The sequence below is a fragment of the Argiope bruennichi genome, chromosome 11, assembly GCF_947563725.1.
Source record: "Argiope bruennichi chromosome 11, qqArgBrue1.1, whole genome shotgun sequence".
In the NCBI taxonomy this organism is placed as follows: Eukaryota; Metazoa; Arthropoda; class Arachnida; order Araneae; family Araneidae; genus Argiope; species Argiope bruennichi.
This window is the reverse complement of record NC_079161.1, coordinates 77,475,251-77,500,231: the sequence shown is the minus strand read 5'-3', so window position 1 is coordinate 77,500,231 and position 24,981 is coordinate 77,475,251. Positions and strand designations below refer to the sequence as shown.

Sequence of the window (24,981 nt, the reverse complement as noted above, 5' to 3'; positions counted from 1 at the left end):
TGGTCGCCAAAGGCGGCAAGTGATGAATAAATAAAATATTTCTATTCTAGAAATTCGGAAATACACGTTTTTACAAAATAATAATAATTTCTTATGTTAAAACATTTTTTTAATTGAATTTTTGATAACATTTTTAGATTAACAATGGTAGATAATTTCTGCCACATTTAATGGTATTATGTAAATTATTTTTTCGTGTCACTCCTGAAAGTTTTTTGTCACTTGAACTGGCCATAAAAGCACAGAAATACACAATTTTAAGTTAAAATAAAATAGTACGATAAGAAATGAAACGACACCCACATATATGTGGGAAAAAAAAAGAAAAGAAAACTGAACGAAAAAGTATCAAATGGAGTGTTAAACATAATCAAAGAATGCCGAAAATGCTCTCATCCTTTCATATCTCATCCCTCAGTGATATAGAATCGTCGAAAAGTGGTAGTCATGGGATACTGAAACTAAACTCTAAGCAACTAATAGTGATATAAAATATAAAACACCCTATAGTGGCTTAAAACAAAATATATTGAGCAAATGGTCTAAAAAGAACAGGGGAAAAGTACAAAATAAAACACAGACGATTCCTAAAATCGCAACTTAATGATGCACTTGCAATAATTAATTTTTCATTTTCACTTAATTTTTTTTTACTGCCTTCATTCAGGGGTTGAGAAAAACATTGAGCAAAACAATCTTAATAATTCTTGAGTTGAGCACCATTATTAAATATAAAAATTCTTTAATATCGGAATAGATTCTTACCAAGTGAAACTAGTTGATCTATGTAAATTTCTCCCCAGGTTTATCTCTAAGTGGAAATACGTAAAGGGTGTAGTTTTTCAAATAATTCCTGTAAATAAGATTAAAAAAAAAACTATGACTTGTTTTTGACTGTTATTTAGGAAATTATTATGCAAAATAGAGAATTTTATAGTATCTTGTAAAATAACTTTTGGCTCTAATGTTTTAAATGGTTATTTTGATAAAATTTTTTTTAATATTTTGAGTTTAACCAAAAGATATAAAAGATACAATTTTTAAAATTTTCCAGTAAAACGATACGTGAAAAGTATCAAACTATTTAAATTAGTTAAAATCTAAATTTAATGCATATAAAGAAAAGCGGTCTAAGTAAAAATAAATAAATAAATAATTTTCAAAGCTAGTTTTCTAGAAATATTCTTCGATATGAAAGGTTATCAAAAGAGATGCCTTGCATTTGCAATATAAATGTTTTACAACGCTTGTATCCAGTTTGATTTGAAAATCTAAAATATAACTTTTTCAGCTTTTAGGCATCTGCAACTAAAACAAATAACCAAATGAAACTAAGTTTCATATGCTGATTGTGCAAGACATGGGAAAAGTAGTCACTACTACAGTATTTTACAGACAGGGCATGAAACGATTAGTACATTAAAAGAACAAAGAATTCTTCTACTGGTTTCAAGAGACCTGAATGCTGATTAATTAAAGAAGTTCTTTCTATTATTTTCGTTCTTTATATTCACTTTTACTTTTTTGTACAGGTACAGGTAGTAGAGAGAAAGTATAGTGCACGTCAAAAAATTCAAACTCGATATTTTGACGAATCTCATCCTTTTAGACCTTCCTGGAAAATTTCTGTCTGTCTGTAACAAAGATAACTCAAAAACGCTTGCAGCTACAGAGTTGAAATTTGGTATTCGGTCTTGATACCAAATTTGCAGATTTCTGTCAAATTTTGAGTAAAATCTGTTCAGAGGAAGTCTGTCCGTCCGGCTGTTTCAATATGAGTTAACACGATAACAACGAAACGAAGAGATCTAGGTAAATAAAATTCGGTACACAGATTTATCGTCTATAGTGTAGACATTGGTCAAATTTTGAAACCAAATCTAACAACGAGTTGATTGTTTGTCGGTCTGTACTTTCATAAACAGGTTAACACGATAACTCATAGATGCAATGACTTAAATATATGAAATCTGGTATGGAATTTTTTGACTACAAGTGTAGTGCTGTGCCAAATTTTTGTTTCAATCCATTGAGAAAATGTGTCTGAAACACAAATTCTATTACCAAATACTATTAACAGCATGCCAAGGATTAATCGCCAAATAACTCGCCAATGATGATACGATAGATTCAGATAAAATTCTAAATTCATGTCAGAAGTTAATATTTCGTAACTATTGTACGCCAATGTAAGGCTTTCTCTGGCATGAGAGTGCGCGAGAAATTTTTGGAAATACCACACCAACTAGCTTTAACTGTATTCGTCACCCTATGCCTTCCAAAGTCTGCATATGAAATTCGGTTTCATTTCGTTCATTGGTTTCAGCTGCAGGTGCTTCCAATCAGGGAAAGATATTTTTTTGGATATTCTTTGCATAATAACAATTTAAATATAATTTTTATTTATACCTATTTACATTCTGATGACTTCTCTATTGAAATCAAATTTTCTAGATCACTTTCCTTGAAATAAATTAAAATTCATTGTTGAATTAGAAAACGGAAAAAGTATTCACTTTTCAGGATTCGGTTTCTTCTGCTTGTTGTCCTTTGTAGGAATAATGCATTCGCCTCTTACGTGAAGAGGAATGTTGTCAAAGATGTCGTTTATTTCAATGTAATCGCCGATCTTTTTCTCTTGACGACTCTGTGAGGAAAGAAAAAAAGCATAAAAATGAACAAATAGGGCTAAATCAATTCCACAACTTCAATTTTATCTTCATATTTCATTTCATTCCCTGCTTTTCTTTCCATACACGATTTTATTTTGCCGATTTCTTGACCGAGATTGAAATCGGATTCCACTAAAGTCCAGCTATTTTTGGGCTTCGTGTGCTCTTAATTTGTCTCGAAGGTCAACGTCCTCTCCCTAAGGTATTTTCGAAATTTCTGTAAAAGTCGAAGAATATTTGATCTTGGATTTATTTATTCCTAAGTATAGTCAGAGGTAAAGAGAGGTAAGTATGGTCACGAGGTAAACATCTGACCAAGTACCAGTGTCTTCAAATTTTCATAGTACACCAGCAGAAGATTGCTTAACTTTAGGCAGTATTAAAAAGCAACAAGCCCATTGAAGGGATGGACTGTCTGCGGAATCGAGTTAACTACTCTCCAGTCACAAAACCGAGACTGCCATAGAGCATCCTTGGTATCTTTTAACTTTAATATTATTTCCTAACTTTTATATTATTTCCTTTAATATTATTTAATCCCTGGAGTCTTGAAGGTTCCCAATCAGCAAAGATAGGCAAATGTGGGAGGAAAAAATGGATTGCCCTTTCGAAATTTTTTAAAGATAAATTTACAACTGAATCACGATTCTGCAAGTTTAGGGTGCGGATAGCTGTCCAGATGTCATCTTTGTCATTTGATCAAGGTTTAATTAAGGATTTAGAAATAGTTTTCAAAATAAAAAGTTAATATATCTAAGTTGAACTCGTTAACAAAGCTTACAACTTTGAAAATGAATAAAATTGAAACCCCATTGATTCTTTTAAAGATAAACGACGTCAATCATGTTTGACAATGATGGTCACAGATCAATTTGCTGCTTCAAATGTAGCTTTTACCTGACTTTGGGTCAGCATTTTAAGATTCGTTTCAGAATAATTGACTCTTAGTTTGAGTGAGGGATGTTAATTTTACAAACTGAATTAATCATAAACATTTATTTGGTTTGTTCGAGACCTCAAATGGATATTCTAAATTGTACATCATGGAATAAAATTTTTAAAGAAATTGTCTCTTAAGATCGAGAACAGACACTGAGTTGTGTGTTGTGTTAACTTTTAAAAAGCCGTTTTTTTCTAGTCATGTTATATTAAAATATTTTTAGGATTGAGATTGCCTTAAGAAATGTTATTTATTCAGCTTATTAAATAAATTTAATTTTATTAATTAATAATTAAGTAACAAATCAAGACACAACATTCTATGTGAGATAAGGAACTGAAGTATCTAAGCTTTCTCTCTTGTTGAAAAATTTGTCAGAACTTATGCCAACCTACATAACTTCGTACAAAGATCGACAAATTTGGGGGAAAGCATACTTCCAATGGCCCTAGAAAGGGTTAACTACTGGTAATGATACTTTGTTATATATCCTGACAAAAGCAGTAGTATTTCCGGGAATTAACTCACACAAAAGGAAAGTAAAAGCGCAATTGATTTAATGATATGCTATTATTTGCCAACATATATGGCGTGAAATAAATGCCACCATTCACTATCGGGCAAATATAGCTTTAAAGATTTGGCTTTCTGAAAAAATACAAAAAAGTGGAAATAAAGTTTAAAAAAAATACAAAATATCCAGTAAATAGAATCGAATTTCGCTACTTGTGAGTATAATTAAAGCATACTTTTTTGCTTTCTCGCATTCGAAGTGTAGTGAAAGCATTGCAATCATTTGAGCAATCACCTTCAAGAGTTCGAAAAACTCACTTTCGACATTACGTCTGTTTGAGAACCAATAACTCAAAAAAAAAAGAAAAAAAAAAAAAAAAAAAAAAAAGCTTTGACATAGATGATCAAAATTTGGTATCTGACCATGAGTGATCACTTTTATCTAAAGGTCAGGTTACTCGGCTACGAACTCAAACGTTGCGAGTTCAGTCCTCGCTATTACCAAATCACTCCAGGACTTATGAGCAAATTTCTGGATTTCTACCATATTTTAAAGGAAATTCATTCAGAGAAAGTTTATCTATTCGAATACAAAAAAAAAAAAAAAAAAAAAAAACTTGATACCTACGAAACGTAGATTCATAGCTAAAATTTAGTACACAGATTAAGTATCTAAAATGCAGATTCTTACCAGATTTTGAAATAATTCCTTAAAGTTATTCATAGTTTGTCGGTTTGTACTTTTTCACGAATTTTAAAGCAATAACGCATAAATACAATGATATAAATCACTGAAAACTCGATATGTGATCTTGTGACGATAATTGCAATTTCGTGTCATATTTCGGTTTCAATCGGCCGGAAAAAAAGGCTTCCAAAATACATATTCACACGATAGATTCAGTAAAAATGCTAGATTTACGCCAAAGATCGATATCTCTTAACGAATGTTCGCCAATGACATGGAAGACATTCGCAATTTTATTTAGGAAACACAATATTATGAGGGTCAAGGGGATTAAAACTTTTATTGAAATATATGAAAGAAAGTTTCAGGGAAACCACTCCAGCGAGCTTAGAAATGTAATTGAAGAACAAATGAAGGTACTTTTCCATTAATCGGGTGCAAGCGGAAAATCGCCAAATAATGTAGGATTCCGCCAAATTTCTCACGCCAAATTCGCGTTTGGTTCACAATCCGTTAACCGGAGGCAAGCGAAAAATCGCCAAATAATGTAGAATTCCGCCAAATTTCTTACGCCAAATTCGCGTTTGATTCACAATCCGTTAACCAGAGGCAAGCGAAAAATCCCCAAATAATGTAGAATTCCGCCAAATTTCTTACGCCAAATTCGCATTTGGTTCACAATTGGCGACATTTAGAACAATATAAATGGAATATATGGATGGATTATTTGGAATAATATAATTTAATAAATGCAATAAGAAATCAAATGTTCTCAGTGATTTAAACTATCTTGATTATTTTTACTTTCTCGCATAAGTAGTATAGAGAAAGTATAATAATCATAAAAAAATTCGAACTCGAGATTTTGAGGCATCTCCACATTTTAGACTTCTTTGAATACGAAAAACCCATATTTGGAAAACGTCCGTCCGTCGTCTGCGACTCAATAACTCAAAAATGCTTTGAGCTAGACGTATGAAATTTGGTATACCATCTTTCCACCATATTTGCAGATTTCTTTCAAATTTGGAGTAAAATTTGTTCAGAGGAAATCTGTTTGATCGGCTATTCGAATATAAGTTAACATGATAATTCGCCAAAAAATGAAGAGATCTAGATGGATAGAATTTGGCACACAGATTTAGCATCTATAGCGTAGACACCTATCAAATTTTGAGCCATATCCAGCAATTGATTGATTGTCTGTCGGTCAATACTTTCAGAAATATATAAACCGGATAATTTAAAAACACAGTGACTTAAAGATATCAAATTTAGTATGGAATTTTATGATTAGATGTGCAGCTTTGAGTCAAATCTTTGTTTCAATCTGCTGAGAAAAACGTGTCTGAAAAACAAATCGACTTTTGGATACTATTAACAGCATGACAGAGATTAATCGCCAAAAAACTGGCCAAGGATGACAAGATCGATTCAGTAAAAATACGAAATTCACGCTAAAAGTTAGTATTTCGTAACTATTGTACAACAATGCCATGCAAGGCATTTTCTGGAATAACAAGTTTATTAGAGAATATGCGAGAAAATTTTGGGAAGACTGCCCTCGCTGGTTTTTATGTGTTATTAAAAATCATGTTGATTTTAGGATGTTTGGCTGCCAGTGCGAATTTACAAGGACACGGGTACATTGTAACTATCAGGAAATCTAAACTTTTATAAAAATACGAAAGATTATTAAGTTTTCACCCACTTTAAATTCATTTGAATTGAGATAATTGTTATATATATGCAGGGTGTTCCCAAAGAAGTCAGAGAATTATTTATTTCCGTAAATATTGCATCTATATATTTATTTCCAATTACAAAATTTCATTTAAATGGGCAGAAAATTGTATGAAAATATGTTTGCTTCTATAGAGGTTAATAGCATAAAGTTGGGAAAAAAAATTAAATATTGATATGTCCTCCATAGTGAAAACATTGTCAATTAGTAAAACCTTTCTCCTACATTCATCTGTGCATATACAAAGTTTCAAGTTTCTACCCACAAAATTTGCAGAAATATCTTAATTTTTTACGTTTAGAGCGTCGATCACAAATTTTAGATGGAAAGATTTATTTCAGAAACGGAATTTTTTTTACTATAAAAATACTGGTAAAGACAAATATATTGTTACGAAATTTCCGGGGTTCGTTTGGATAGTGGGAGTTATATGGTGTGGAGAACACTCAATCAGCAGGCGGCGGTAGAAAATGAAACAACGACGTTTATTTACACGAAGACACACAGGACAACACAAAGACGACAACTATATACATCACACAATTATCTTCAGCCGAGACGTGCAGACAACAGACTCTAATGCAGACCGTAGCGCACAACTTGATTCCGCACACACTTGACTCAGTCGCTGCTCCGCTAATCTCTGGAAGGCCAGTTCTTTCTGTCGATTCCGACTACTCTTCGACTCCACTGATCCACGACTCAATTCACCGTCGGTCCACACCACCCGACTCACCACTGGTCCACGACCACTCTTCTCTGTCGCTTCCGACTACTCAATTCACCACTCGACTCACCACTGCCCGGCAGCTGCGGGTGCTTCCTTTTATAGGTCTCAGGAGGCGGGGTTAGAAGCCTCTCAACCAATTAGGAACGTTTGAGGCGTATCTCCGTTCCTACTGGACGGATCGGGAAAATTCTCGATGTTTCGGGTATAATCAATTTTGGCGCCAAAGTCGCCAAATTGTCGCCAAGCTCTGGGACCTCCCATGGAACCGACTATGCTGGGAAGCCGCCTCACAGATTCGTAACAATATCTAATACTTATACTTCCCATTTCAGTATTCAGTATATCTTAATTGAATACATCATCTAATGTTCAAAGAAATTTTCTAATCACTTATAATGTTAATTTTGATTGACCAACTGCTGGAACTTCAACTTCAACAAGAAAGAAATTGAAATTTCAGGGAATCAACTTTTATACCCGAGAGAAACCACAGAATACCGTAAAAGAAAGTAAAACTCTCTGCTCACAGTTTTATGCATAGCATTAAGGAAAAGTAATAATGGGTTTTAAGCAAATTTAATTTTAAGCAAAAGTAATAATGGGTAATTTAATGTGTTGTATGTAATCGTAATGAAAGTTTAATTGTAACAGAAAATAAATGCAGCTTCCTGAATCTTCATTTAGAAAGTGTTCTTACATAACTAATTCCAAGATCTTTGCTTTTCTGGAGAGGAACGGGGAAGATGAGGCCCTATACAAAGGATACATAAATTTATATTTTGGTTTATTTTTTATGCTGAAAGACGAAGAGTCAGTTCAGAGTTGAACATTTCAATAACAATAACATAGAGAATATTTCAATTTAATAACTTGCATACATACTGCATTCGTATGCAGTATTCGCCAATAGATTATTACAACAATTACGTGGACAAGTAGACGTCTGGGTCTAGAATTTTTCAATTGGATAATACTTGAGGTAAAATCACATCCTTCTTTTCCGAGAAATGTAATTTGAACAGAAGAATGTTGCTTTTATTTTTTTACTTCACAAAACTATCGCTTTTGAAATGGTAAAAATTCTTTTTTCGTACAAGAGATACCAGTGGCGATTTTTTTATATTGTGTGTGATGTGGAAGTTTTAGAAGCTCCTTTTTTTAGTCTTATTTTGTACAACAGTACACTGAATAGTGTCGATTTTTTTAATTTGTTTTGATGGCATTATGTCTGAACTAAAGGATGAATTTCCTTTGGCTATACATGTCCTGTAAATACTTGCTGACATTTTTTAAACCTTTCGTTACATTGCAAGTAAAGAAATCGATCGCTTGTACTCAAGCATTGTTAAAAGAATCAACTTCCTATAGATTTCAAAGAATTTGTCATTATTTTCTGATTCTGCCCTTTTAATAATCTTTTGTGATATGTGTATTTTCCCCGAAACTTGCAACGGAAATCTCACCCTAACACCATTTCGTGGTATGATAAAATAGTCTAAGTCAATAAATACGTTTTTATCTCAAGAAATTTCACAGATATAAGCATTAAACTTTCTGTTCTTACAGATGATTGTAAGATAAACATTCCACTCATTGACATTTTTTTCAATGCAGGGGTAATATAAAAATTTAATATTTATAATTTTTTAATTTTGCTCTCTACAGAAGGCCAAAATATTTTAATACCTTAATGTTTTAATAAATGAATTCATGAAACTTTGTAATGAGAAAGTCAGTTTAATTGGAAAATTAAAAAAATAAAATAAAAGCATATTCTATTTTTTTAGAGACAGCCTGTGTTTTACATACACACATATATGTATTTGTTGTGATTTTTTTTAAAATTAAGGACAATATTCGAAAATGATTAAAAATGAATACCTCCTTTAAAACTGGTGAAATTAAAAGGCATTTTCCCCACATGAACTGCTCGCCTAAATTCCATGTTCTTCTATCCTTTGGGAATCTAAAAAAAATAAAAATACATTATTAAATGCACTTTTGCTATTCCGCTGAAAATAAGTACATTCTAATGTTTTTTTTTGCATTTTTTAATCAAAACGTATACTACTATACTTTCTATAGAATACTTTGAGAAAGTTTGAAATGTCTAATTAATTTTAATATCAGTTCAATGTGGGAAATGGAAATAATCTGTTCAAATATGTCAGTCGAAATTCTCTTGAAAATCATGTCTTTTCTCAGATTTTTATGGAAATTAGTGCATTTATTCTGGAGATCCAAAAAGTAATAAATACATACTAATTCTTGTTGAATTTGCACTATATAATGATATATATCTTATTTAGTTTTTACAAGAAGTACAGATCTTGAAATTTTTTATACTACATAGGAGGGTGAAGAATTTTACACATTCCAGCTCATATTCTTTCCTTAAAAGAAAATTAAGGGATTAACAGGGATCTTTAAAGTAAAATTAAGGCCCATCTCACATTACTATAGCAGAAAGGTTCCCAGAAAGGAAGATGATATAAAGACTGAACTCTGGATATGAAAAATGTCTGAATAGTTACAGCGATAACGCAGAAAAATAATCATATTTTCACGTAAGTCTTGGAATTAAATTCATTTTGTTCATTTTATTCATTCATTCATACTTGCCTTTTACTTATGACTCACCGAAACTTTTAAAACAAAATGAAGTTCCGGATCATTATGAATATATTTCATTGTCTTTATTAATATAAATACAATTTTCTTTATTCACTTATTCGTGGAACAACGGTCGAACTACAGTTGACCCACTTATGTGGGCTCGATAGAACAACGTGTACAGATAAGGATTCAGAGCGTATCTGCGGCGGACGTCTCTTCTGGAGGCGGCTGTTACGTCTTCTCCTAAAGCGACTGGATCCTGATCCTATGGGAAGACACATCAGGCAATTTTATGCTAAAATAAATATGTGCAACTGTATATTTTATCGCTAAAACTCCAGATCCTATACTGTACGTTAATGTAATGTAATGAACACATGTAATGCAATGCAATTAACACATGTAATGCAATGCAATTAACACATGTAATGTAATATAATGCAATTAACACATGTAATGTAATATAATGCAATTAACATTAATTAACACATTTATAATGCAATTACCATACGTAATGTAATGTAATTAACACATGTGAGGTAAGTACTGAATGTAATGCAATGAACATATGTAAAGCAATTACCAAATGTAATGCAATGAACACATGTAAAACAATTACTGAATGTAATGTAATTAACACATGTAATGTAATTACCAAATGTAATGTAATTAACTCATATAATTCAATTATCGAATGGAATGTAATTAACACATGTAATGTAATGCAATGAACACATATAATGTAATGCAATGAACACAGTATTGTAATTACCGAATGTAACGTAATTAACACATGTAAGGTAGTGCAATAGCACATATAATGTAATGCACTGAAAACGGTAATGTAATTACCGAATGTAATGTAATTAACACATGTAATACAATTATCGAATGTAATGTAATTACCGAATTTAATGCAATTAACACATTTAATGTTATTACCAAATGTAACGTAACTAACACATATAATGTAATTATCGAATGAACCTTCAAAGTACCGTTATTCTATGAAAGTTCGATATACCTAATTAATGTAGACACTAGTTTATTAAAAATCCTTAAAATAAAAAAATTCGTTGATTTTTTTTCTCCATTTCATTCTTCTTCCACAGAACCGCAATGGCATTTTCGTAAAATGTGGGGAAAGAGAAGCCTTGATTCCATCAACGAACTCTCATTTATATCAACCAGATACATGCCAAATTTGACTGATTATCCGTGCCGCTAGGTCGCTTCAAGAATTAAAACATTCTTTTGTGGAAGTGAATATAATTTTGGTGAGAATAACTTCAGCCGCAATTATTGGCTGCATCATTTTCTCAAGATTCAGTAAAAATTTCCATTTTAAATGAACCCTCACGTTGCTTAAAAATGAAACATCAATGTAGCTAAATATCATGCCCATGACCTAGCACATAGCTGAGATGGAATTAATAACTTACTGACTGATTTATTCAGTAGAAATGAAGAGGAGGAAATGCCTAAAAAGGAACTGATTTGAACAGCCCGATAATTAGCGATACGTCCTATAAATGCCCGTAATTCGGCCTGATACAAATTGCATAAAGTGACATGCATGAACAGAGCTCATTATGTTCACTGAACATTCCTTTTATTTGCAAACATTCCTTTTATTTTGCAATAATTATATATCAAGCATATTATTGCAAAAAAGTATTCATGTGACTCGAGAGAAAAATATGCCTCACGGGATATTTTTGCATGAACCATTTACTGCAAATTGCGAATTAAGTTTTTTCTTTCCTCGTAATATCTACTAAAAGATCCCCAAAAAATCTTTTAGATAACTAGTGCGAACGCGATATAGGAAGATTGACGAGGAAGTATTGCTATTCATTCGATAGTAATGTATTGAAAAGGTGGAAGAATTTGAAATCATGAGTAGTATCAACACTGATTTATACGTATTTAATATTGGTTTTTCTATAACTAATTAATTATATTTTTATTAGGATAAAGTGAAGAATAGTGTGCTCCCGAGTTTGTCGCCAATATTGCAGCTCATCGGATCGCTCTTCTAGCAACCCTAATGCTGTTTTGTTTACTACATTTTGCAATGGTTGAGTTGTACATAAACTAGAACTAAATTATGTAAAATGTTAAATTAAAAATATGAAAAAAATATCGATTAAAGATTTTAATTTTGTTCTTTATTATAATTAAAAGTTTATTAAATAAAGAAAGTTAAGCTTATAATTAAAGTTATTTTCTTTTTTCTTTTTTTTAATGTGAATACGAACACAAAACCTTTATTCTTTTGCAATTTTTGATTCTCAGTATGCGCTTTAAAAAATCGTCTGCATTCTCACTTTAAAAGACAGCTGCAATGGAATTCTTCGCAGTTCGCGTAATTCTTTTGGTGTTCTAACGGTTGATTCTCTTCATAATTTGTTATGTCGGGAGTATTTTGAACCTATAGAATGGATGAAGGGTGAGTTAAATATGTATATATATATATATTTTTATGAGTTGATGAAGTTAGGAAAGGATGCTTGTTTGAAATTTTGTATTGAGAATGGTTTGATATCGAACCGGCAGAATGGATGAAGGTGAGTGGAATATATTTTTTTACGAGTTGATGAAGTTGGGAAAATGATGCTTGTTTGAAATTTTGTATGGAGAATGTTCCTTCTTTCTCCGCTCTTTCTTTTCTTTTGGTTACGTTCTGTTTCTGTTATCCACACAGTCCTTATGTTCAATGTGCTAGCGATGCTACTAGGTTCCCGCTCCCGCTGCTAGCGAAGCCGTAGGAAGTTTTTTTAAGTTAAAAAATTCTGCCCGATGCCTTCGGCATCTGTAGAAGGCACCGGGTTGTATGAAAAAAAAAACAATACTTATCAGTAAAAAGTCCTAATTATATGGCGGGAAATGGTAACCGTAACTGTTCCACGGAAGTATTTGTTTATTTTGTCCGCCATCTTTATTGGCGACTTGGGATTGTTGGCGCAGCAGGGTGCACACTATAATTCACTTTTACCTTTTATTATTTTTTTTCAATATTTATTTTATCTTGTATGTCTCTAAAAACTTTAGATTATGTTTTAGGAAAATCGCCTTATTATATGATAATATTATAGGTATAGTTAATGTGCATCAGTATATTATATTTTTCCAGTGCGTCAGTATTTTTTAGAAGCTAGCATAGAAAATGTATTATATAATTTACCACTACTGGCTTAGAAAATTGAAGTTATTATGGCTGAAGAATATGATTGGAGAAACGATTATATGATCAATTCTCTGAATTTAACTTTGAGTTATGCAAACTTTAAGAATCATATGAATCCTGGTAGACCAAAATGTGGTTAAACAAAGAATTACTGCGGTTTAACAATGAATAGGTTTCCATGATTTTCTGCACAACACCAACGAAAACGCACAAACGCAAAAGTGTATCCTTATAGGCATACAAGAAGGCAATATATTTTCATATATTTGAAGCTAGCCACATTTGGCGACCAGTTGGTTTGCCCAAGTAAATGCATACTAAAAATTTCAATTAAATATTTTAGGTAGCTACATCGCTTAATTATTTCCACAAAAAAATATTTTGTGACTTCAAATTTTGATAGTCATATGAGAGATACCATTTTAAAAACCTTACACCACTCTCCCCAGTGTGATAGCATTTATTTGTTTCTATCTTTATATCGCTAACTAAATCACTCTGAAGAGCAGCAGTGTTTAGAAATGGGCACATATTATAAAATTTTCGCCTGCGCATAATTTTGTAGCTAAAATTTAATTGTAAGCCCAGCAAAAGTAAATTTTTTAAAAAGTATGCCTTATAATGCAATCTACTGAGAATATGAAAAATAAGACGAACCTTTATATCCTTATTATCAAACAGCCAGGATGAAATATTAGTAGCAACAGTGAAAATGAATTGGAATTTCACTTCTACAATGAAATATGTCATTGTAAAATACGACTAACATTGTAATTGCGTAATACATTTTAAAAACATTGATTATAGACAAAAAAATAAACAGCAACGAAACGGTATCATTGAAAAGATCATTTTTTAAAAATTTTAAAGTAATATAAAAATCATTTTTAGATGCAACATTCTCGGAAGTTTTTCGAATTTTTACTTAATTTTAATTAATTAAAACTATAAATAAATTTAAAAAAATAGCTCCTATATGTACATTTTCAAACTCAAATATGCCATGTCGGCAGCTCTAGATCAAACAACGGATAGACATACTAGCTCTTGATTAAACAACGTATAGACATACTAGCTCTAGATGAAACAATGGTTAGACATACTAGCTTTAGATCAAACAACTGTCAGACAACTCTAAATCAAACAACTGTTAGACGACTCTAGATCAAACAACTGTTAGACAACTCTAGATCAAACAACTGTTAGACAACTCTAGATCAAACAACTGTTAGACAACTCTAGATCAAACAACTGTTAGACAACTCTAGATCAAACAACTGTTAGACAACTCTAGATCAATAAAACACATACACGCACATTCATCTTCTAAGAAGCTTTTAATGGTTCCAAATTCACTATGGTCAACAAAAAATAACACAGTTCTACCTGATGAGGTCTTGCTAAAGTAGATTTACTACGACAAGCTAGACCAAATGAGATTATAGAAAGCACAGCTGCATTCTCACCTTATTTTTCAATGCGTTGTGATTTCGGAAGAAAGGGTAGAAAGCTCCTAGCTGCATCCAGCAGGTGCACAGCTCATTTGTAGCGTTTCCTTCAAATCCGCAGACGTCAGCACCTATCTTCAAAAATTCTTTCCCATGAATAATAGGATAATAATTTCATTTTTAACACAAAGAAAATTTGTCAAACTCAAAAATTGATCATGAATAGGATTAATTGATGATGGATTTTTTGAATAACAAATAAAAGTTTGAATTTGATATTTTAGCTGATAGACATCTAAATACACAAATTTTCCTTTCTTTTGAAGCACAGGGGAGGAGTAATGCTGCTAATACGATTAAAAAATGCTGGTGATTTTCTAAAAGCAGCCACTTGAGGACGCTGCAATAGACAGGTTGGGTAGCATGATGAAGTAAGGGATCCGACATAATCAGAGTTCTAGCTCATATGGATTTCAAAAAATAATAATTTGTTAATTTAATCAAAATATATTTACTTAAGAATTTTATAATAAAACAAGTAACCAGCTGGCGTCCTGGCCAGCCGGTTACTATGTTCCCCGTGATCTTGGCGTCACGTGTTTGAGTCCTGGTTCCGAAGCGATTATTTTGTAAACTTTAGAATTCAGTTGATCTGTCATAAGATGACGACCTCAGGATTGGAGGGGTCCATATTAGAAACCCGATTCTATCAAAATCCGTTTTTAAGAGCCTGGTTCATGTGGAGTAGAAGCGTCAACAGAGATACATGAGCTCATCATTATTGTCATCGATCTCGGTTCAGATGTGAAAGTTCTGTTCCGAAATAGCATTCGTGCTGCTTCAAAACAAGATTTTAATACAATTTAACTAAACTTTGACACGCAATAGAAAAAAAGAAAGGAACACAATTAAAAAAAATGAAATCTACTATCGCAATTTTCAAGTTATCATGTGAGAATATTGTTTTTTTCTAATCTAATCGAGTTCTAACTTTATTTTTCGAGTCCAGAATTTTTTTTCAGTAAAAAACCTGTTTAAACCGGTTGGAAAAATCACGTGACTATGAGATTACACATGCATCGATATTTAGAAAACGATATTTTTTTTATCCCCAAATAATACGAGCTTCAAAACTTTTTCTTGAGGACAGATTTTTTTTTTTTTTTTTTGGCTTTTTGCAAAAAATCTAGTTTAAACTGGTTTCGAATCATCATGTGACTATTGTATTGCACAATCTTCAACTTTTAGAAAAGCGTTGTTATACATATATATATATATATATATATATATATATATATATATATATATATATATATATATATATATATATATATATATATATATATATATATATAGTATAAAATGAAGTCTCCTGAAAGCGTCTGTATGTTTGAAAGATTAGAACAGAGAAATGCGTGACTGATATTGAAGATATTTGCACCATATTGTTGAGAATTTATTGGGGAAGGTTTTATTATGCTGAACTCATATCAAAATAAAAAAAAGGAGTTTTATAATTGCGATTTTAATTATTTTCCTACTGCGATTAAGCGAACAATGTTTTTCTCATGGACAACTTTATGTGGCACTTTTTACAATTATATCCAAACAAAATCTTTTTGTCTTAGCACCAGGAGAGAAACAGTCAATGTAGTTTACAAAGAAATATTATAAAACAAGCTGAATTTTATTTTCATATGAGATTTTACAGAGTTAATAACCAACTGTGGAACAGTGAGTGCAAAGACTTATTTCTATATTTTTAACTTTTAAAAAACAGCTTTTCTATTGTATATTTTTAGTGAAATGTTTTGTCAACGAACATATCATGTTTTTACCTTTTTAACATTCTAAACATTTTTTAATGTGTGCAATAAAAAATTGTTTCGTAATTATTTTTGATGATTTCTAACTATATTTTTTATGTTTGTTTGATGTTGTGTGACATGCTCATGTCATATCGAGTGGAGGCTAGATGTAAGTTTAAAGCTATTTTTCCTCTTGGATGTTATGCTACGAGCTACGCTGTGGGGGTACTGCTAATGTATATATATATATATATATATATATATATATATATATATATATTTATATATATATATATATATATATATATATGACGGGGGCACCTCAAAAATGAGGATGAGATGCCTCTGGTATGGTGGTTGGCTCTCACTGTCCTGGTAGGTACAGAAATGGTGGAGATTGGCTACCTCCTATCAATGACAGGGCGTATTTCACACGGGAAAGGTTGTAATGTGGCCGGTGACGACCTTTAGGACTCAAACATAATTCCCGCCAGTATTGCTGTCATGGTGGTTCGGTCATTCAATTTTAGTGTTCCTTAGGGCGGGTAGAAGTAGTCAATTTATGTTACACAAGACTGGCGTATCGACAAGCTTTTGTTCTATGGATTGCGATATGGGCTACTTAATAGAAACTGATGATGCGTATTTTGAATTTTTTTAAAAATCAATGCTATTACTTTAGAATTAAATAAAGACAAAATTTCATGAGGAATTGATATTTATTTTCATTTTTTTCTGCTGATGAATAAAGATATATAGACTTACGTATGGTATTCCGAAAGTATTAAATTCCAGCATTCCTAAAAATAATAATAATAAAAAAAATTCTTAACATAAAATTGTAATTCATAATTTTTTCTCATTGATGAAAATTTATTGATGAAAAACGTAAAATAAGTTCAAGCGTTTATATAAAATAAAGTTAGTAAAAATATTAAAAAAAAATTGTTTTAATGTGTCATAAAGCAGATATTTTTCCAGATTTTAATTATTTTTATCTCCTATTTTTTAAAAATTACAATCTGTTTTTTTTATATATATCTTTTAGAATTTTGGAATCCGTATCTTTCCTAATTCTGTCACAGATACCTACCCCCATACCGAATAAATGACTAATTAAGTAGTTGTTAATTAAATTTTGAAAATACTAAAAATTGGTATTGTCTTTCAGAATGCATAATTCAATATTATAAATAGCATGCAATCTTAATATTTTCTTTCTAGAAATCACTATCACATTATCTATATTATTTTAAAATTTACTTTTAAGTTATTGTTATGAATGCATAAATGGCATTTATTGTCTTCCGTATATAAATGTCAGAAATTTCGAGACTCTAGAACATTTGTCTCTAATTACAAAATATATCACAAGATTCGATCCTCACAAACATCAAGCATGCCGAATAAGTAAAAAGGATGATTGAGAGACATTAGTGGTCTTTATTTTTATAAAGAAACACAATTAAAAAATATAAATTACTAGGATCAAAAAGCGCCCACAACAGTGACCCAAAACAAAAAGTATCAATTTATTGTATAAAATTTAACATATATCCTGTAATCTTCTCCAATTGCAAGGCTTAATCAATCGTTGGAATAAAAAAATCACTCGGTGCCATATCAGGTGAAAACGGACCATATGGAGTCACATTCAATTATTTTTTTTAATAAAAATTTTACGAATAATGATGATTCTGTGAAAAGACGCATTACCATATTGCAAAGTCCATGAGTTTCTCTTCAATTTTTGATGTTCTTCCCCTCTTTCCATATAAGAATTTGTTCAATAATGCATCTAGTTGTTAAATGACGATTACTGAGGGTTAATTCTCTGATCTGACCGAAATGTTGATGTATAGATGAAGTGAAGGAATCTCCGGAGCGTTACTCATCTATGTCTATCTTCTTTACATATTTTATTCCACTCAAGCACTCTTATTTTTGACATGCGATTATCCTTAAAAGTTTTTCGTAAAATTTCAAATATTTTCACTGGAATAGTTGCATTGCTCTCAGAAATTTTAATTTGTATTCTATTTGATCTTGTATCTCGATAAAAAGTAAATTTATTTTCAGATGATAAAATAAAATAAATTTTTAATCATTGAAATATGTTTATAGTTCATAAAAATAAAAATGTCTGATAAAATTTGCAGATGATAGTTTTTTTTTATTTTAAAAGAAGCATTCGGGATATTTTTGATCATAACAGTAAGAACAAAACGATTTTATCAAACATTTCCATTTTTTAAAGATTTTATTAAGATTATTTTATAGAAATTTAATTCTGGAGAACAACAAAAGAAATTTGAATGGCCGCTTACCAATGATCGATCGATATAAATCATCCCAAATACTTTTGTTATCGCCGAGCCAGTGTCCAACGTAGCGTCCAGAAGAAGGATAAGTTGACCGAGAGATAATTAATGATCGTTGATTCAGGGCCTTTATAGCTGCTCTGAAATAGAAAATTTCTGTTTGAATTTTTATATCTGTTAATAATAAAGGTGAAAGTCTGTCTGTCTATCTGTGTATTTATTTATGATCTATAAATCAGAATGTTACCAAATTTGATATAAATTTGCCTTTTGGTGATGGGAATATATCCCTGATAGTAGTGAAATGAAATTAAAACTAAAACGCACGAATGCACATGGTTCAGAAATATTACTAATAATATTTCTGACAAACCAACTGGTCGACAAAGGTGGCTAGTAAGAAATTATAAGCTTAGAATAGTTGAATAATTACAGCAGCATCGCTATAATTTGCCGTTACAAATAAGATTCCGAATTAATAATTTGGAGAGGGGGTACCAGCTGAGGTCCTCGTCATCTGACCGCTGTTCAAAATTACTAGGTCCCTTCCAGAATAGCCTTAGTGTTGCTTTAAAACAGGATATTAACAAAACTAAAAAAAATCTGAATTAATAGTTAAAGGCTTTATCAGTGTTATAAAGATGATTTTTCCCAATCTGCCGTGCTTAGTTCAAGGATCATAAAAAAGCAATGTTAATAATATTTGAATGAATTATGGTATAAAAGTTTTACATATCTTCATAACTTTTAGCAGTTTCTCGCAACCGAAAAATAGACCATTTGTGAATAAATCGAACATTGAATATTTAGAAATTTTCATGTTTTAGATCTGTCCGAGTTTGAAAAATTCGCTTTTAGAAATAATTGTAGAGGTATGCATATTTTTTACGGTGAAAATGTATACAATAATTCATATTTTTTTACAGCTAGAAAGATGAAATTTAATATATGATTCTTGAATCAAGATTTAAATCGATAATAAATAAACCAGATGGAAAAATTAGATTATAAAATTAGGATTTTATGATTGCAATTTTGTTAATTCTCATAAAAATCGAGATTTGATTATAAATTTGCAAAAACGAATTTTTTTTTTAATTCTAATTTGTTTATACTGATAAAAGCAGGGATTTAACTATGATTTTGTGAATACTGAGGAAAGCAAAGATTTCTTTAAATAATTGCATTTGAAAAAATAAAGAAATAATCATTAGCTAAAAATTTAAGGGGTCTTAGGAGTCTTAAACTTCCAAATTTACAATTTTTTAAAAAAAGAAATGTATGTTAGAATTTCATACTTTTTGACATTTTGGTACCAAATTTTTAACGATGCTTTCAAAACTTCCAGAGTTATCGAGAAAGAACTAAAACAACACGATTAAATGTAAAAAGAAACATCCTCTACCTACTCGAATGTCAAAAGACATACAACCGAAGCATTCTTTGATGTATAAAAGGGCAAAAAACTTAAAATTTCAAAAATAAATAAATTAATAAAAAAATGGAACAATTTAAACAAAGAAAGAGCAGTGTTTATGCTACTGTTTTAATTAATTTGCATTACTTTGTTCAAATTCTTTTTTTATTAATTTTTACTTTAACATCATTTTTCTCAAAACAAAAAAAATGAAGCTTGTGCGCAGGATTTCTCAAAAACTACATATCTATCCTATAAATCAGAAATTTCATCGACATACTAAAAATAAGTTTCTCTGTGACTTAAATTATTCACAGAAAAAATCATACATGAATTTTAATTAGAATTTTTCTTAAAATGTCCTTTTTTTTAATAACTGTATTTTAAAAATCCTTTTTTACTAAAAGTTTTATAAAGCAAAAGTAACAATTTAAGCTAACTAAAGATAGTTCTTATGTTTCTAGAGCTTTCTAATTTACATAATTTCATTCAAATTCTTTTTCAACTTTAATGCAATTTTTCTCAAAAAAAAAAAAAAAAAAAAAAAAAAGTGAAACTTCCGCGAGGATATACCATAAACGTTCTCTCTATTAATTTGAAATTTCATCAACATGCTAAAAATAAGTTCCTCTGTGACTTATTCATCAAATCTTAGATAAAATATTCACAGAAAAAAAATTTACATGAATTTTAATTAAATTTTTTTAAAATATCAAATTTTTAAAAATAATTGTATTTAAAAAAATATTTTTTTCGGAAAGTTTTATAAAACGTATGTATAATTTAAAAACTAGACATTTTTCTGTAACTTAATATAAATTTTGTAAATTTGAATCAGATTTTAAACACAGATTCCTGCAAACAATAAAATATTGTTTGTAAAACAATAAAATACAGATTTTGGAAAAAAAACACCCCATTTATATTTCTTTATAACTTTTTATTTTTTCTTGAAATTATATGAAAACATGAGAAATAATGCAAATGTGTATGAATGTTCTATGGTTAAAATTACACATTTCGAATTTGTAAATTAGATGGGTTGGTGAAAGGATGGATTTTTGCTTCCATGGGCTATTGTTAAGAGTCCTGAGAACCCTAAAAACTGTGATGATGAGCAAATCTTTGATTTTTTTTGGGGGGGGGATGCGTTCAAATCAAAGATCTACTCACAGAACTATTAGTTATCAATGTGTAATTTGAAAACAAACATAAAACAGCAAAAATTAGGGAAGCTGAACCGACTGAAATGTTGGTTGAGATTGGCTCCATCCATACAAGCTGTGGACGTCATAACGACGATAGGTTTTCTTTCCTGATGTCTGCACACTTTCCATGCACAGTATTTTCGCAGACAGGCGCGCACTTCCTGTATTCTTTACTGAAATGAAATGAAGTAAAATATCTTGCTACTACCAATATAAATAGAATATCATATTTTGTATTAATAGTCTTCAATGATCAGACTTTGCTAATCAAAATAAAACGTTATCATTTTTTATTTAATCATTTTGTCATATATTCCATTAATGCCAAAGCATTCCATTTTGATATTTCTTCGTTACTCCTCAGTAAAAACGATATTTTAGGACGAAAAACAAACAAACATTGCAGCGGGTTCTGATAATATTTCAACACTATTGTATGATACTCCTTTAGGTAAGATACGTCTGCATTGTCTTAGTTTAGTGTGATTGCATCAGTTGGACACAGTTTCTGCTTAAAAAGTATTATGTCACTCAGTTTACTAAAATAATACCAGCCCAAAAATATTATCATGCTAAAAAATTAGAGATAATAAAAATATAATACATAAAAATACAATGTTATAAAATAATATAATGCACAAATCTGTAAACCTTATCAGGTTCGATATGAACACGAGAAGGTTTATAGCTTGGCATATTATCTATAAAATGCAACGTGTATGAATTCTACTGGTTGTTGAACCTAGAATTATTAAATTTAGCAGATTCTTTAGCAGATTTGTAGGTAATAGATGCTCAATAAGATTAGAGAATTTGACATTTTATTTGCATTTTGAATTGAAAAGTAATCAAATTTTTTAGATTATCAATAAATCATTCGGCACGTATTATCGTTACAAACGCATTTTTGCATGATTTTAAAATTCAGTGAATAGGCTTTTCGGTATAACTTTTTACCGAACAATTTTTATCTAATTTAATGAATTTGATCTTATACTTTCTATAATCAAGTGAAAATTTCGCATATAAAATAAAGACAAACGAATGAAAGAGGATGATTTTGCTAGTTTACTATGACGTCCATTAGTTGCATGTATATGACAGATCTTTGATAAAATTGAGTTTGGAATCCATGACCTTTTGATTCTGGAGCGGCGATTTTATCATTAGCTGAGTGCTGTATTAGCTGATATATAGAAATTGACTTAAAATATTAAGCGAACGCTAAGAAAGGACTTTAAATAGGAAAGTTATGGATTTTTCATGCATACATGGACATATCAGAAAGACTTAAAACGTTCACAGAAGTCACAAACAGCAATAATTGGAGAACAGGTCCATTCTTTTTTCGGGATCTTTGTAAAAAATTCCAACGTTTTAGTCCGATTTAAACTAATTTTCAGAAGGATAGGAAACTTCTGATATTTTAAAAAGAAAAGACAAGACAAGTGAATCTGCCTTATCATTAGCAAAGTCATTTAAATTTTTAAAAGAATCTTATTCGTGGCAATGTGTTGGCAGAAGTGTGACTTAATATGTCTTGGAAAAGGAGATGCAAACAAGCTTATCGATCTGAGACAAATGATTTAATTTATTGCTCATGCTTTTACTCCTAAAACTTTAAAGAAAGTTCAATTTTTTAAAAAATTATTTTTTGTAAATATTGTCCATTTGGCTTGATTTCTTCTGGAATAAAATCTGATAACTTTCACATTTAGTTAAAAAAACGTTTATTGTTGTAAAAAGTTTTTCCGAGTAGATGATAAAAAAATGGTGCATATATTTTGAATAACTTCTACATAAACAAATAATAACGAAAATTAATATTTTACATCACAAATTAATCAATTATTAATTCTTATGGTATAAATTATTTCCGAAAGCGAATGAATTGAAGACCATTCCTGATGAAAATCCGTTAAAGGATTCTTGATTCTTGCCCTTTTCTTCATTATAGAGTCGGAGAATCTTGGAAAAGTTGGCAATTTTCAGTGAGATTGTTTGAAACATTGTATTAAGAATTCAAGATCAAGCACAATTTACTTGTTCAGAGCACCCATGGAAAACGAATGCCACCATATTGGGGTCTGGAAATATACAAAAATTGATCAGAACTTTGTTCACAAGCTAGTAAGACAAAGTAAGAACAAATGGTGAAAATTGTTATTGCCCGATTCAGAAATAGGCTTAAATATAAGACTTGATATTGCATCATATTGTAATCTAAACTAAAATATTTTTTTGCATCTGAAAAAGAAAAACTAAATTAAATTTTCTGAATACAATTTTGGAATAGCGCCATATTGGAAATAAATGGTATTTTATTTATATGAAATACTTTACATTAAAAAAATTGAAGTATGTCATTTGCTAAAATTGATGTTCATATTGTACCAGTACCAATTCCAAATGAAATATGATTCGTTGCAGAATTTTAATTCATGCATTGTAAATTTTTTTTATGTCCTTTTATACCATTGGCGATAAAGATGAAATGTTCAGAACATTTATAAGCCTTTAGTCACCTAGAATATAGCAAGAAATTTGGGTACTTGTCGGTTTGAATGGCAAACAAAAAGCACCAAGAAACAATTTCGCCAAATTATAAAAACATATTTAAGTGCATTATGATTATTAAAATTTTTGAACGTGCAAATCGTTTGCTATATCATTTAATGACATTTTGAAATCTACAAATTGGCGAAATTTTTTTGTCGCTTTTTGGACGCCATTAAAACCGACAAGTATTTAAATTTGGAATAAATTTAAACTAATTCTTTACAAGCAAATAAAAAAATTAAAACGATTTTTAAGGTTTTACAAACTAATAGGAGGTACAACTTTAGTTTTATCTTAATTCTGAGTACTATTCAAAATTTCCTATTCTTGTATATTTTTTCCTTCTAATGTGATATTGATTCATTCCAAAATTTTGAGTTACATCATATCTCAAAGACTTTAATAACATTCCAAGTACAAGTTGTGCGTCTTAAACTTTTCTTATTCAGAACTGCCTTCATCCACAACTATATACAGAGAAGCTTAAAATTTAACGTGACAATAAAGAGATGGGAAAATATCCAGAGAATAAAAATAATGAACTCCAAATATGACCACCAGAAGGCATTTTATCATGAAATCTATAATATGCATGCACATTTCGGAGTTGCAAAAGTTATTATAAAACCGATTGGAAATTATTGCTGCTGAAAAATTATAACAAAATTTAAAGAAACGAGATTGTCTATTCATCCTGGAAGTTACAGAAATTCCAGTTTCTATATAGGAGTTGCTATCTAAATAGAGTCAGGCAGACCTTCAAAATAATAAGGAGCACAAAAATTGGTTATAAATTCTTCGCTAATTTAATTAGATTTCATAACAACTACTGTATCACGTCGTTACAGTAATGCGCCATCTGGTGGTCATATTTAGAACAATTTTTCTTTATTTGCTGAATATCATTTTAATCGTTTTGTTAACAAAGTTTCACACTTTTCTGATGAATGGCTAAGGCTGCATATAGTAGATTAGGACAGAGGAACTTTAATAATGGATACTATGTATATTGAAAGAATAAACAGTCAATGATTATAAAAATTGTGGTATAATCTTTGTAATGGGCTGAGAGTTTACTATGTTGCATTGTTAGTTGAAAAGTGATATAATTGCATAAACTCACCCAT

The 24,981-nt window shown here is 30.4% G+C and overlaps 1 protein-coding gene across 1 annotated transcript; it reads right to left on the bottom strand.

Annotated features, from left to right (window-relative positions):
- Positions 1–2,512: 2,512 nt before the first annotated feature.
- LOC129956702 (lysosomal alpha-glucosidase-like) lies at positions 2,513–24,981 on the bottom strand. The gene is made up of 8 exons (XM_056068634.1): positions 24,978–24,981; positions 21,366–21,468; positions 18,677–18,810; positions 17,115–17,149; positions 14,560–14,676; positions 10,043–10,168; positions 7,985–8,038; positions 2,513–2,647 (listed from the first exon to the last, which is right to left on the bottom strand). The coding sequence occupies exons 1-8, from the start codon at positions 24,979–24,981 to the stop codon at positions 2,513–2,515; spliced, it is 708 nt and encodes a 235-aa protein (XP_055924609.1).